Source organism: Chanodichthys erythropterus, chromosome 17, assembly GCF_024489055.1.
Source record: "Chanodichthys erythropterus isolate Z2021 chromosome 17, ASM2448905v1, whole genome shotgun sequence".
NCBI lineage: Eukaryota > Metazoa > Chordata > Actinopteri > Cypriniformes > Xenocyprididae > Chanodichthys > Chanodichthys erythropterus.
The window spans coordinates 19064143-19077402 of NC_090237.1; the positions used below are offsets into that span (position 1 = coordinate 19064143).

At 44.4% G+C, this 13260-nt stretch overlaps 2 protein-coding genes across 3 annotated transcripts; both read left to right on the forward strand.

Annotated features, from left to right (window-relative positions):
* Positions 1-3911: 3911 nt before the first annotated feature.
* On the forward strand, positions 3912-9931 carry slc47a3 (solute carrier family 47 member 3). Of its 2 annotated transcripts, XM_067365946.1 has the most exons (12): positions 3912-4185; positions 4261-4358; positions 4457-4554; positions 4657-4770; positions 7245-7312; positions 7396-7504; positions 7642-7717; positions 8219-8288; positions 8500-8632; positions 9122-9216; positions 9309-9351; positions 9435-9931. In XM_067365946.1, the coding sequence occupies exons 1-12, from the start codon at positions 4150-4152 to the stop codon at positions 9647-9649; spliced, it is 1155 nt and encodes a 384-aa protein (XP_067222047.1). In that variant the 5' UTR covers positions 3912-4149; the 3' UTR covers positions 9650-9931. The 2 variants fall into 2 exon arrangements, with proteins under 2 accessions (XP_067222047.1, XP_067222048.1); XM_067365947.1 differs by lacking the exon at positions 7245-7312.
* Positions 9932-10636: 705 nt separating this feature from the next.
* On the forward strand, positions 10637-12508 carry LOC137004161 (uncharacterized). Its single transcript, XM_067364364.1, has 2 exons — positions 10637-10851; positions 10996-12508. Coding segments are annotated over exons 1-2 (1515 nt in total). The 5' UTR covers positions 10637-10849.
* The last annotated feature ends 752 nt before the right edge of the window (positions 12509-13260 follow it).

The following is a 13260-nucleotide window of genomic DNA, read 5'->3' on the forward strand; positions in this document are numbered from 1 at the left end:
GTGCCACGGCTGGGAACGATATAGCTTGCATTTGGCCACCCAGAGGGGGGCAAAAGGACAAGCGGAGGCAAAGCCTAACCGAACCCATGGTTACACTGAAGGAAGATACTTCCTATGGTGGCGTGAAACGGGACCTGTTGGAAGCCGCTAATCACACCGACAGGACCCGAGCTTGTAAGGTCGGGACATCGAGGTGATAGAACCTGACAAAGGTGGACGGCGAAGACCAGCCGGCCGCCTCACAGATGTCTTGGATGGAAACTCCGTTGGACCAAGCCCACGAGGAAGCCATTCCTCTAGTGGAGTGGGCCCTGACTCCTATGGGGCAATTAGTGCCCAGTGAGGAGTAGCACAGGTTAATAGCATCCACTATCCAACGGGAAATGCGTTGTTTCGAGACCGGAGACCCTTTGGTGCGGCCGCCAAAACAAACAAAGAGCTGATCCGACAGTCTGAAAGACTGTGATCGGTCTATGTAGGTCCTCAATGCCCTGACTGGGCAGAGTAGCTGCAGCTCTGGTTCGTCCGCCGAGGGAGGAAGAGCAGAGAGCGAGATGACCTGAGCTCTAAACGGAGTTGAGAGCACTTTAGGGACGTAGCCATGCCTAGGTTTCAGAACGACCTTAGAGTCACCAGGCCCGAATTCGAGGCATGCAGGGTTCACAGAGAGGGCCTGCAAATCGCCAACACGCTTTACCGATGCTAGTGCTAGTAGCAGAGCGGTTTTTAGTGTTAGGGGCCTGAGGTCGGCTGAACCCATTGGTTCAAATGGGGCTCCTTTCAAGGCCCTGAGGACCAACGAGAGGTCCCAGGAGGGAATAGTGAGAGGGCGAGGAGGATTCAAACGCCTAGCACCTCTCAAAAACGGATCACGAGCCCGTTTCGTCCCACCGATTGGCCAGCAATAGGAGCGTGGAACGCTGCAATGGCTGCTACGTAAACCTTAAGCGTGGAAGGGGAGCGCCCCATTTCCAAGCGTTCTTGGAGGAAAGACAGTATGGAAGATACGTCACTCTCCACAGGGTCTATGTTGCGTGTTGAACACCAATCAACAAAGACTGACCACTTCTGGTCGTAGAGGCGCCTCGTAGATGGGGCTCTAGCCTGAGAAATGGTATTTAGGACGTCCTCGGGGAGGCTAGTCGGCTCCCATCGAGGGACCAGAGGTGCAGAGCCCAGAGCTGCGGCTGTGGGTGCCAGATTGTTCTGTTTGCCTGAGAGAGGAGGTCCCGTCTCAGGGGAATCGGCCACGGGGCTCTTAGAGAGAGCCTGAATAGCTCTGAGGACCAAACCTGGTTCCTCCAGAGCGGGGCCACCAGAAGGACTCTGTGCTGGTCTTCTCTGATACGCCTGATGACCTGGGGGATCAGTGCGATCGGAGGGAAAGCATAAAGGAGCGTGCTGGGCCATGTGTGGGCCAGAGCATCTACTTCCTTCGAGAAAAATGTTGGGCAATGAGAGTTGTCTTCTGAGGCGAAGAGGTCTACCTCTGCCTTCCCGAAGAACTCCCAGATCGTGAGGACCACTTGGGGGTGGAGCATCCACTCGTCGGAGGGGATGTTGCTCCGTGACAACATGTCCGCACCCAGATTGTTCCTGCCAGGAACATGAGTCGCTCTGAGCGACTGAAGCCTCGGAAGAGCCCATTCCAGCAGACGTTTCGCCAGAGCGCATAAGCGGCTGGACGAAAGACCGCCTTGGTGGTTCAGGTATGACACCACCGTCATACTGTCTGACCGAACTAGAACATGACGTCCCGTCAAGTAAGCCTGAAAGAACTGAAGGGCTTTCATCACTGCTAGCATCTCTAGACAGTTGATGTGTAGATGGCTTTCCTCGTGGCTCCACGAGCCGAAGGCCGGTCTGCCCTCGCACACAGCGCCCCAGCCCAAGTTGGAGGCGTCTGTTGAGAGCACCGTCCTCCATGAGACCGCCTGTAAAGGGACTCCGCGTTGGAACCATACTGGATCCATCCAAGGTTTCAGGGCTAGAAGACAGGCCCGATTGACCTTGAGACATAGGCGGCCGTGCCGCCATGCGCTGGGAGGAACCCGGAACTTCAACCAGTACTGAAGAGGCCGCATCCGAAGAAGGCCTAGCTGCAGCACCGGGGAGGCGGAAGCCATCAGCCCTAGCAGCCTCTGGAAAAACTTCAGAGGGAGATAGGCTTTGTTCGTGACAGATGCCGTGAGCTGCTGAATTGCCAGGGCGCGCTCTGGCGAGACTACTGCCGTCATACGGACCGAGTCGAAAACTGCTCCCAGAAACGAAATTCGTTGAGTGGGGCATAGCGAGCTCTTGGCTAAGTTGACCCTGAGACCCAGGCATTGTAGATGGCTGAGGAGCACGGATCTGTGGCGTTCCAGCTCGTCTCGCGAACGGGCTAAGATGAGCCAGTCGTCGAGATAATTCAGAACCCGGATTCCCATCTGTCTCAGAGGGGAAAGCGCCGCGTCCATGCACTTGGTGAAAGTGCGGGGAGCCAGAGACAGCCCGAAGGGCAGGACCGTATATTGGTATGCCACCCCTTCGTATGCGAATCTCAAGAATCGTCTGTGACGGGGGATATCTGGATTTGAAAATACGCATCCTTCAGGTCCAGCGAGCAGAACCAGTCCTCGGGGCAAATGTGCGCGAGGATCTGCTTCAGCGTCAGCATTTTGAACTTCCGTCTCATGAGGGAGTGATTCAAAAGCCTGAGGTCTAGGATGGGTCTGAGACCGCCATCCTTTTTGGGGACCAGAAAGTAGCGGCTGTAAAAGCCTGTCTCGCTCTCTGACGGAGGAACCATTTCCACAGCTCCTTTTTCCAGCAACGACATGACTTCGGCCCGGAGGACATGAGCGTCGTCCGGATTGACCGATGTTTGAAGCACCCCGGCGAAGCGGGGGGCCGTCGTGCAAACTGGAGCGAGTAGCCCTGGTTTACGATCCCCATGACCCATTCTGACACATCGGGGATGGCCTGCCAGGCCTCGGCCCGAGTGGCTAGGGGTTGAATAATGTTGGGTGACAGACCGCCGTTGAGAGGGTCGTACACCGCGAGGGGTGGAAGAGGAAATTTGCTCTTTTTGTGATGAGGTAAAAATTTGTCCGCCGTGAAAACGGCGTTTGGAGTGGGCGCAACAGGTGTGGGCCCAGCTGTCACTTGGAGTATGTTTCCCACGCCCGGAAATAAACGAGGCGGAGGGGAAATTACTCGTGGGAGCTTTTGGGGTGGTCCGGTCGTAACGGGACGGTCCCCCATCCTCTTCCTGTCCGACGAATCAGGACGACTTCGGAGGCACCGGGTCCAGCACAATCCTGGGCCGGGGTCCCTGGCGCCTCGGGAAGGGAGGGCGCTTCGCAGGGCGCGAGCGCTGGCGATGCTCCTGGGGCGGCGCTGCCTGTGTTGCAGGTGGGGCTGGTTTGTTCTGCTGAGCCGGCGCAGTCCTGGGGCGGCTAGACGCAGAAGCGGAGCTGGAGCGCTTAGGCAAGAAATGCCTCATAGCCTGAGACGATTTCTGCGCGGCAGTAAAGCGCTCAGTGAAGCCATCCACTGCAGGCCCGAAGAGACCAGAAGGCGAGACCGGGGCGTCTAAGAAGGCCGTCTTGTCTAGGTCTTTGATCTCCGTTAGGTTGAGCCACAGGTGGCGCTCCAACACGACCAGGCTGGCCATGGAACGACCGATGGCCTGGGCCGTAGCCTTCGTAGCTCGCAGGGCAAGATCCGTGGCGCTGCGGAGATCTTTGAAGGCTGGCGCGTCGATTCCAGACTCATCCAGAGAGCGGAGGAGTTTGGCCTGGAATGCTTGAAATATGGCCATGGTGTGGAGCGCAGAGGCAGCTTGGCCCGCCGAGGTGTAAGCCCGTCCAGCCAGAGTAGAGGTGGTCCGACAGGGCTTGGAAGGAAGGGCCCTCTTCGTCTGAACATATTTTTGTCTGGTCTTCCGGTATGTTTTCAATGTAACACACACACTTTATTTTGTCACATCTCAAATCTGCTGAATGCCAAAACAAGGTATTTTGCACCACTTTTGGTCTAATGGTTGTTATTTTATAGACTCTTTTCACTAAAATACAAACATTTTATGACCAGGTACATCATTTAAAGTTTTTGGGGCTCTCAGAGAAGTAATATTTTGTTATTTTTCTCTCAAAGGCTTCATTTATGTTCATTATTGAAGCGAAATATCTGCAGAATCAGGTAGTAGAAAAACATTAAAAAGTAATGCTCTGAGAAAGCATTAATGTAAAACTTAATAAAAATCTCTCATTTCAGGGAATAATTTGGCCTCTGGTCATTACTGGAATATTGGCAAATGTCCTAAATGCTTTAATCAACTATGTCCTCCTCTTTGTCCTGGACATGGGTGTTCCGTGAGTTTCCATAACATCTGCTTTTAAACGACAGGAGAGAAAGTAACATGGAAATCAAAGACAAGATAGCTTACTGACCATGTCTATTTCATCTGCAGAGGATCTGCAGCTGCTAATACCATCTCTCAGTACAGTTTGGCGATCATATTGTTTATCTACATCCGATGCAAAGGTCTTCATAAGGATACTTGGGCTGGTCAGTTCAAAATCTGTTATTATATGTTATAACATTATGTGTATGCGACAGCCATAACCAAGTTGATGGATATATATTAAATCACTTCTTTGTGCCGTATAGGTTGGACAATGGACTGTTTGCAGGAGTGGGACTCATTCATCTATCTGGCTATTCCAAGTATGCTCATGTTGTGTGCGGAGTGGTGGACTTACGAGATTGGAGGGCTGCTGTCAGGTTAGAGTGCATGCTTGTCAAACACTTACAGATACAACAAATATGATTTTTAGAACATGTTTAGACATTTAAAGTATTATTAGAGTTGATGTAAGAGTTAGATAGGCCACAAACCACAGGATGTTGAATTGGAATGACAGAAAGAAGAATTTACTGTAGGCAGCAGATATTTGCACTTAGTGTAATTAGCAGCAAAATGTATTTTCTTTGCACTAAGCATAAATAGTAGTTAGATGCTATTTGCACTAAGTGAATTGTAGTATATTATAAAACAGTATGCTGTAATAACAACATATTCATTGTATATGACTATATTTATTAAAATCATAATCGGATGCTGCCTTATTGGGACATTACTTGTCCCTGTCCCTACCTGTTAAACACTTTATTCCAACTGTTGAATACATGTTAGGCACTTTATTTCCACTTTTCGAATATTTTCTTAACTTTATCGTGTCAAAAGGTAGCGCCACTCGCCTTGCTCTCCACCTCACTGATCCTGTTATCAGATGGGTTTCTTTTGTAATTTTGTAAAGAAGGGCTATTTGCACTTATTGGAAATAGACACTTTGTTTACTTTATTGCAATGACAAGAAATTCAACACAGAGGAATTTCACTAGCCTGACACAAGTTTAGTGACTTTGGAGTAATTATGCCTTTAGTATGTTTTTTTTTCTTTCATTTTTAAAACTTTGGGGTAAATTTCAGGAAAAATAAGCATTCTTGTATAAATATAAGTTAATATAAATATAAAATATATGTAACAAAAATAAAAACAGATAAATATCTGTTTCATTAGGTGACAACATTTTCTGATATTAGTATTATGAAATGTTTCTGATATATTTATGTGTATGATAACATGAAATTGAAGTGTATTATTAAAGGTTTAGTTCACTTTGAAATGAAAATTACCCCAAGCTTTACTCACCCCCGAGCCATCCTAGGTGTATATGACTTTCTTCTTTCTGATGAACACAATCAGAGTTATATTAATAAATATCCTGACGTCTCAAGGCTTTATAAAGGCAGTGAACGGGACCAACAAGTTTGAAGCTCAAGAGAGTGCATCCATCCATCATAAACGTACTCCACACGGCTCCGGGGGGTTAATAAAGACCTTTTGAAGCGAAGCGTTTGTGTAAGGAAATATCCATATTTAACAGGTTATAAAATAAAAATATCTAGCTTTAGCCAGACTGCTTTCCGTATTCTGCTTACAAAGAAAGTGTAACACCTTTCGCAGTTCAAAAAGTTTACACTACATTCCGTATTCAACTTACGAAAAAAGTGTAACTGAAGCGACGTAGTTGGGTAATTTTCATTTTAAACTGAACTAATCCTTTAAAGGTGCCCTAGAACTTTTTTTTTTAAATATGTAATATAAGTCTAAGGTGTCCAATGAATGTGTCTGTGAAGTTTCAGCTCAAAATACCCCATAGATTTTTTTTAATTCATTTTTTAACTGCCTATTTTGGGACATCATTATAAATGAGCCGATTCAGGGTGTGTGGCCCTTTAAATCTCGTGCTCCACGCCCCAAGAGCTCGCACTTGCCTTAAACAACATAAAAAAAGTACAGACAGCTAATATAACCCTCAAAATGGATCTTTACAAACTGTTCGTCATGCAGCATGTCTAATCGCGTAAATACAGTGTTTATTTTGATGTTTACATTTGGTTATGAACGAGTTTGATAGTGCTCTGTGGCTAACGGCTAATGCTACACTGTTGGAGAGATTTATAAAGAATGAAGTTGTGTTTATGAATTATACAGACTGCAAGTGTTTAAAAATGAAAAAATTGGTCTCTGTGAATACAGTAAGAAACGATGGTAACTTTAACCACATTTAACAGTACATTAGCAACATGCTAACAAAACATTTAGAAAGACAATTTACAAATATCACTAAAAATATCATGTAATCATGGATCATGTCAGTTATTATTGCTCCATCTGCCATTTTTCACTGTTGTCCTTGCTTGCTTACCTAGTCTGATGATTCAGCTGTGCACATCCCTTTCATAATGTTGGGAACATGGGCTGGCATATGCAAATATTGGGGGCGTACACCCCGACTGTTAAATAACAGTCGGTGTTATGTTGAGATTCGCCTGTTCTTCGGAGGTCTTTTAAACAAATGAGATTTATATAAGGAGGAGGAAACAATGGAGTTTGAGACTCACTGTATGTCATTTCCATATACTGAACTCTTGTCATCAACTATGCCGAGGTAAATTCAATTTTTGAATCAAGGGCACCTTTAAACACTACTCTTACAGCAGTTAAATTAATTTCCTGAAATTTAATTTTATTTTAATTTGTTGAATTTTAAATTGAATTACAATTTTTCCTCCCTCTCAATTCAAATTCAGGAACTGACTTGAACTTTAAAAGGGGTTTTCAATCCAGTTGTGAATGGCAAAGAACCCTGTTTCTGACCTTTGATTTATATATATTTTTTTATGGCAGGTCTGATAAGTGAAGTGGAGCTTGGAGCTCAGTCAGTTTTGTATGGACTGGCAAATATTGCGTACATGGTATATTTTCATTAGTGTGAAATTAATTTTATAATTTTATTTTAAGCGTGTATGAACACTACAAGTGAGTGGCCTGTGTTCAGTTCCCTATAGGTTTTAGTGTGGCTGGAAATGTGAGAGTGGGGAATGCCATGGGAGCTGGTGATGTTGCTCAAGCCAAGCTTTCTGCTAGACTCTCTATGATTTGTGCAGGTAATACTAAGAAAGAACAAATGGCCCTCTCTATTGTATGTTCTTTGCAAATAAGGCTGTATAGCTACTGTAAATTATTTTCATACCATCCTTTTATTCTTATGAGAAATGTGCATATAATGATTTTATATTTACAGTTTCTGTTGCAATGGTTTTGGCAACTGTCGTTGGTTCCTCTAAGGATGTAATTGCTTATATCTTCACAAATGACAAGTGAGTGTTCTTCCTTTAATAACATTTCAGTCATGACAACTCTCGGAGTGGATTATTTCAACCAGCATTTATTGGCATGGGGCATGGAATATACATAAGCTTGATTTTGGTGGACGGGATCTGCTACCCTGCTGCTGTGCATATGCAAGTGCTAATTGCTGCTTTCTCATACGACAGCATACTTGTCTTGTAGCTTCTCCGAAAGGGAGGAGTGCGAGATCCACTAAAATTTACACATTGCACCTTTAATAATTAAAGTTTTAACTTTTTTTTTTAAATAATTGTATGTGTATATATATATATATATATATATATATATATATATATATATATATATATATATATATATATATATATATATATATATATATATATATATATATATATTTAAAATGAATAGCCTTAGAGTCATAAAATAGCTAAAAATTTTACTTGAAAACAGCATTTCGACAAAAATAAGACTAGTATTGGGCCGCTAGTTTTCTTTCCTTCCTCCCACAGAGACATCAGAGCGAGGGTTGCCACGGTAATGGTTTTATATGCTCCTTTCCATCTTCTTGATGCCACAGCGGTAAGTCATTAGCCGAGTTGTGTTAGAGCACTCACAGCTCTCATTAGTGTTAATAACAAAACTGACAACAACACAATGATCATGAGAGTTGAGGTGAAACCTTAATTAGATTGGATGTTGTCCTTCACACATAAATAAATCTGAGACTGCACTGGAATGGGTCATCTGGGGAAATTATGTTAATTATTGTTTCTTTCTTTAATCTAATCAGGCAGCAGGTGGCAGTATAGTGAAAGGTCTGGGAAAACAGAAAATTGGGGCAATCTGCAACCTTGTGGGATACTATGGTGTTGGCTGTCCAATTGGAATATCCTTGATGTTTGCTGCTAAAATGGGAATTTTTGGTGAGATGTGTATGATATAATGTAATTAATTTTCTATTTTTCTATTATCATTTATATATATATATATATATATATATATATATATATATATATATATATATATATATATATATATATATATATATATATATATATACACTCTACACACAGACATAGTTTATTAATATTACATATAATAAACATTTAAATAATAATAAATTGTATTGTATAATTGTAATATATAATCTGTTATAATACAAATACATAATTAACATTTAAAACATGTTATTATATTTATTTTTAAGTTATTTTCACTCTTGTTTTTTATGTAAATCATTCTATACAGTTATATAGAGAGGAATAATATAATATAATATAATATAATATAATATAATATAATATAATATAATATAATATAATATAATATAATATAATATAATATAATATAATATATGTATTCTGTTTCTCTGTTTTTGCATTCTATGTAAACCATTCCTTTAATCTCCTTAGGGCTGTGGACTGGCCTGGTAATTTCAGTCTTCCTTCAGTCAATGTTCTTTATCATCCTTCTTTTCAAACTGAACTGGGAAAAATGTTCTGAAGAGGTGAGGAATTTAGGATTTCCTTTCATTAAAAGTTGCTTTAGTCCTTATACGGTGCTTTTGAGTGAAGCTTGATCTAAATATGAACTTCTCAGGCACAGATCAGGGCTGGCGTGATACCGAGAAGGACGGATGATGGTAATGTGTTTGTTTTGACACTAATAATTCAGTGTCTGATCATAGTCAATGACTCATGATAACAAGAATCATTTTCTTGACAGGTGCACAAGAAGATGGCGGACATACTGAGGACTGTGATTTGAATAATGCTACAGAAATGGATGGGCTAGTGGAAGAGCAGACCGATGTGGTAATCGCTACAGTGAAGGTGCAGCTGCCTTTGAGGGTGTTAGTCCTGCGCCGTGGCCTGGCTCTGATAGCTATGCTTGTGCTTCTTGTTGCTGGACTCGTTGTTAAGTTCTTTCTTAACAGATAACAGCCGAAGGACTGGTACTGGGGAAATGTCTTGAAGCAGACAGTCCACCCATGTGTCATAGGTCGCCACCCAAAAGGTGCGCACCTTTGCTACATGTCCACTTTGTATCTGAAAAGCAGGTTCAAAGCAGGGCACCTTTCTGGGATTTCAGACACATGCATTAAGTATCAGTGCATTGTTTTGTTTTTACATGACATGAGGTGAATCATTTTGTACTTGCTCATTTATTTATATAAGCATATTTATTCATCTGACTCTGTTAAATAAAACAACTTGTACAATCCCAAGTCCTGTAATTAATCCACTCGCTCTTGCTCTCACATTTTTGTCATCTCATGAATTTATATTAAAAAGAGCAAATGTGTTGCAGAAAACATGAATGTGAACATCAGAAAGATGTTTAATAATGGGGAAGAAAATACTATTACAATTTCTGTTTTATGCAGACTTTAATTGCTGGACACACTACAACTTTGTCACATAGACATTCGATCAACACAAAAATATCAGGATCAGCATCTTTTTATTATTTGTATTTTTCGTCCTCAAGTGACCTGGCTCTAAATATAGCTGGAAAAAAAAAAGACCCAAAACACTCAGAATATAATGGGATAGTGATTTATTGACCCAGGGATTTAATTTTGATAAGCTGCTCTGAATCAACTGTGCAATTTTTGCAGCTGTTTTAAATTAGAAACTAAATCTAATTATAGATTATCTTTTTACAATAAACAATTATGCAGATGGCGTGTGTGCTAAAACATTGCCCACAACGGCATACAAATCATGTGCTTTTTTATATTTGTAATGTCTGGATGCTGAATTACCCTTCCATACATGACACTCATCTAAAAACAGCCCAGAGTCACAGTCACATCAAGCTGTTTAACCAGCAAAATTGCTATTATGTTAATCCCAATGGCCTATAGGTGCATCAAACATTTATATATAACAAGTTAGCAACAATATGACCGCTGTGGCGAGGGGGGCGTGGTTCAGCGAAGTCTGCAGCGGGAGAGAGAGGCAGGAGACGAGCGGTTGAGTGAGTGGGTTAAATGCAAATGACGAACACCTGTTTCTTGTTTCAGTAATTGGCGTGGAGAGAGTATATAACGCCAGGAGAAACAGGAGTGGCTGAGAGAGAGAAGGACTACTGACTGCTTACCCCCTGGATGCTGGAATTGTTGGCTGGAGTTGCTTATGTTTGTATTGGACCGTTTTGTGCCTGTCTGCACACCTGTTTTGTTATTTTTGAAAACCAAATAAAGCAGTCAGTAGTCAAGCTGACCCTGTCCTCTTCCTTCCTGACATTGAACTTTGTTACACTGGTGCCGAAACCCGGGAAGGGAGAGGAAAGCCGCCGCCATGCAATCGTCCTCCGGAATGCCATTTGCGGAGATTATCAGCAGCCTCGCGGGCCTACAACAGGAACAACATCAGGCCCTGCTGGACTTGCGGAGAGATCAGGAAAGATCTTTTCAAGTCATCGTCCAAGCCCAGCAGGAGGACCGCGAGAGGTTCCGGAGCTGGATTGACCGGGAGGTTCGACCGGAAGCCACGGAACATCGCGCTGTGCCCGCCCACCTGCCATTCAACAAAATGGGATCTGCGGACGACCCGGAGGCATTCCTGGACCTTTTTGAAAAGACGGCCGAGCTGTCAGGCTGGCCGCGGGACCAGTGGCCGATGCGCCTGGTCCCGCTGCTCTCCGGGGAGTCCCAGATAGCGGCACAGCAGCTTCCGGTCCAGAATCTCCTGGTCTTCGACGACCTGAAGAGGGCCATCCTCCAGCGGGTCGGCCGGAGCCCTGAGGAACACCGACAGCGTTTCCGCTCGCTCGAGCTGGCTGAGTCCGGCCGACCCTTCGTGATGGCCCAACAGCTCCGGGACTCCTGCCGCAAATGGCTGTTGGCTGAGGGAAGCGACGTGGAGAAGATCGTCGATCGAGTGGTGCTGGAGCAGTTTATCACTCGGCTACCGAAGAAGACAGCCGAGTGGGTCCAGTGCCACCGCCCCACGTCGCTGGACTCGGCCATCCATCTCGCGGAGGACCATATGGTGGCGTGCCCCGGGGTCGGCGAACCCCTCCCATCTGCTTCTCTCTCTCCCTCTCCATCTTCTGTCCCTCTCTCTCATCCTGTCCCTTTACCCAGGTCACGGCCGCCTGGATATCCGCGTGTCCCGCCCCGGGGGCGGGGCGGGTTTGACCAGAGCCAGTCCGGGACTCCACGTGCCCCGCCCAGGAGGGCGGGACTGGTTTCCACAGGACGGGATCCCACTCCTGTTTCTCCGCTTTCTCCACGCCAATCATTTACCCCACCCCCTGCCACTGGGGCGGCGGGGAGGTCTGGGCCGGCCTGTTGGCGTTGCGGGGACCCGGAGCATTTCATAGATAAATGCCCGGTGATGGAGGTTGGGACAATGGTTCGGGTCCCGGACGCCCCGCAGGCTGCCCCCGGTCAAGCTGGCTGGTACCAAATACCTGTGAGTATCAAGGGGGGTACCTATCAGGCTTTGGTGGATTCAGGATGTAACCAAACCTCGATCCATCAAAGCCTGATTTCATCCGGGGCATTGGATACAAGCCGCGTGGTTAAGGTGCGGTGTGTGCACGGGGATATAATGGAATATCCTGTAGTGTCAGTCAGTAGTCCTTCTCTCTCTCAGCCACTCCTGTTTCTCCTGGCGTTATATACTCTCTCCACGCCAATTACTGAAACAAGAAACAGGTGTTCGTCATTTGCATTTAACCCACTCACTCAACCGCTCGTCTCCTGCCTCTCTCTCCCGCTGCAGACTTCGCTGAACCACGCCCCCCTCGCCACAACCGCAAAGCTCTGGGTGGACATATCACAATGAATACATTTAAATATTTGTCAGTAATAATGAGGCAGCATTAGTATTTTGGATGGAGAAAAAATTAAAGATAAAAGTAGATAAAAAAAAAAGGTAATATAAGTGATGCATATTGTTTATGCACAAAACCACTTAAATTTAAAAATAAAAATGTTTTACAGTACAAATACTGACCGAATATATCAGTCATATGTCAATAAAAAAATTTTTTTTGATGCACATTACTCAACATGGTCGTGCTACTTCCGACAACAGAACAAATGTATTTGGACTTTTTAGGTGTCTGTGGCAAGCAGGGCCAGCCAAGAGCAGTGGGAATGGAGAGAGGCTGGTGGTGTGAGTGTTAAAGGGTTAATTCACCCCAAAATGAAAATTCTGTCTTTCCACACCCGTAAGACCTTCGTATATCTTCAGAACAAAAATTAAGATATTTTTGATGGAATCCGAGAGGTATCTGACTCCATAGATGGCAATTATAATCAACACTTTCAAGGTCCAGAAAGGTACTAAAGACAGTAAACAGTAAACATGACTGCAGTGGTTCAACCTAAATTTTATGAAGCGACAAGAAAACTTTTTGTGCGCAAAAACAAAACAAAAATAACTTTATTCAACAATCTCTTCTCTTCCCTGTCATTATCCTTCCGCGGTTGACGCAATAAGCCCAGTGAAGGCTTCCGTGTTTATGTCCGAATGCAGGCTCAGTATTGGCCAAAGCTGATCATGTGAGCAGCACGATGCATGCATGTGATGTA

Excerpts from the sequence above, each read along its gene's own strand:
- slc47a3 (XM_067365946.1), top strand. The coding sequence starts at position 4,150 with ATGTTCATTATTGAAGCGAAATATCTGCAGAATCAG. Across the intron at positions 4,555-4,656 it reads TCATAAGGATACTTGGGCTG|GTTGGACAATGGACTGTTTG; the intron begins GTCAGTTCAAAA and ends TGTGCCGTATAG. Across the intron at positions 9,217-9,308 it reads GGGAAAAATGTTCTGAAGAG|GCACAGATCAGGGCTGGCGT; the intron begins GTGAGGAATTTA and ends TGAACTTCTCAG.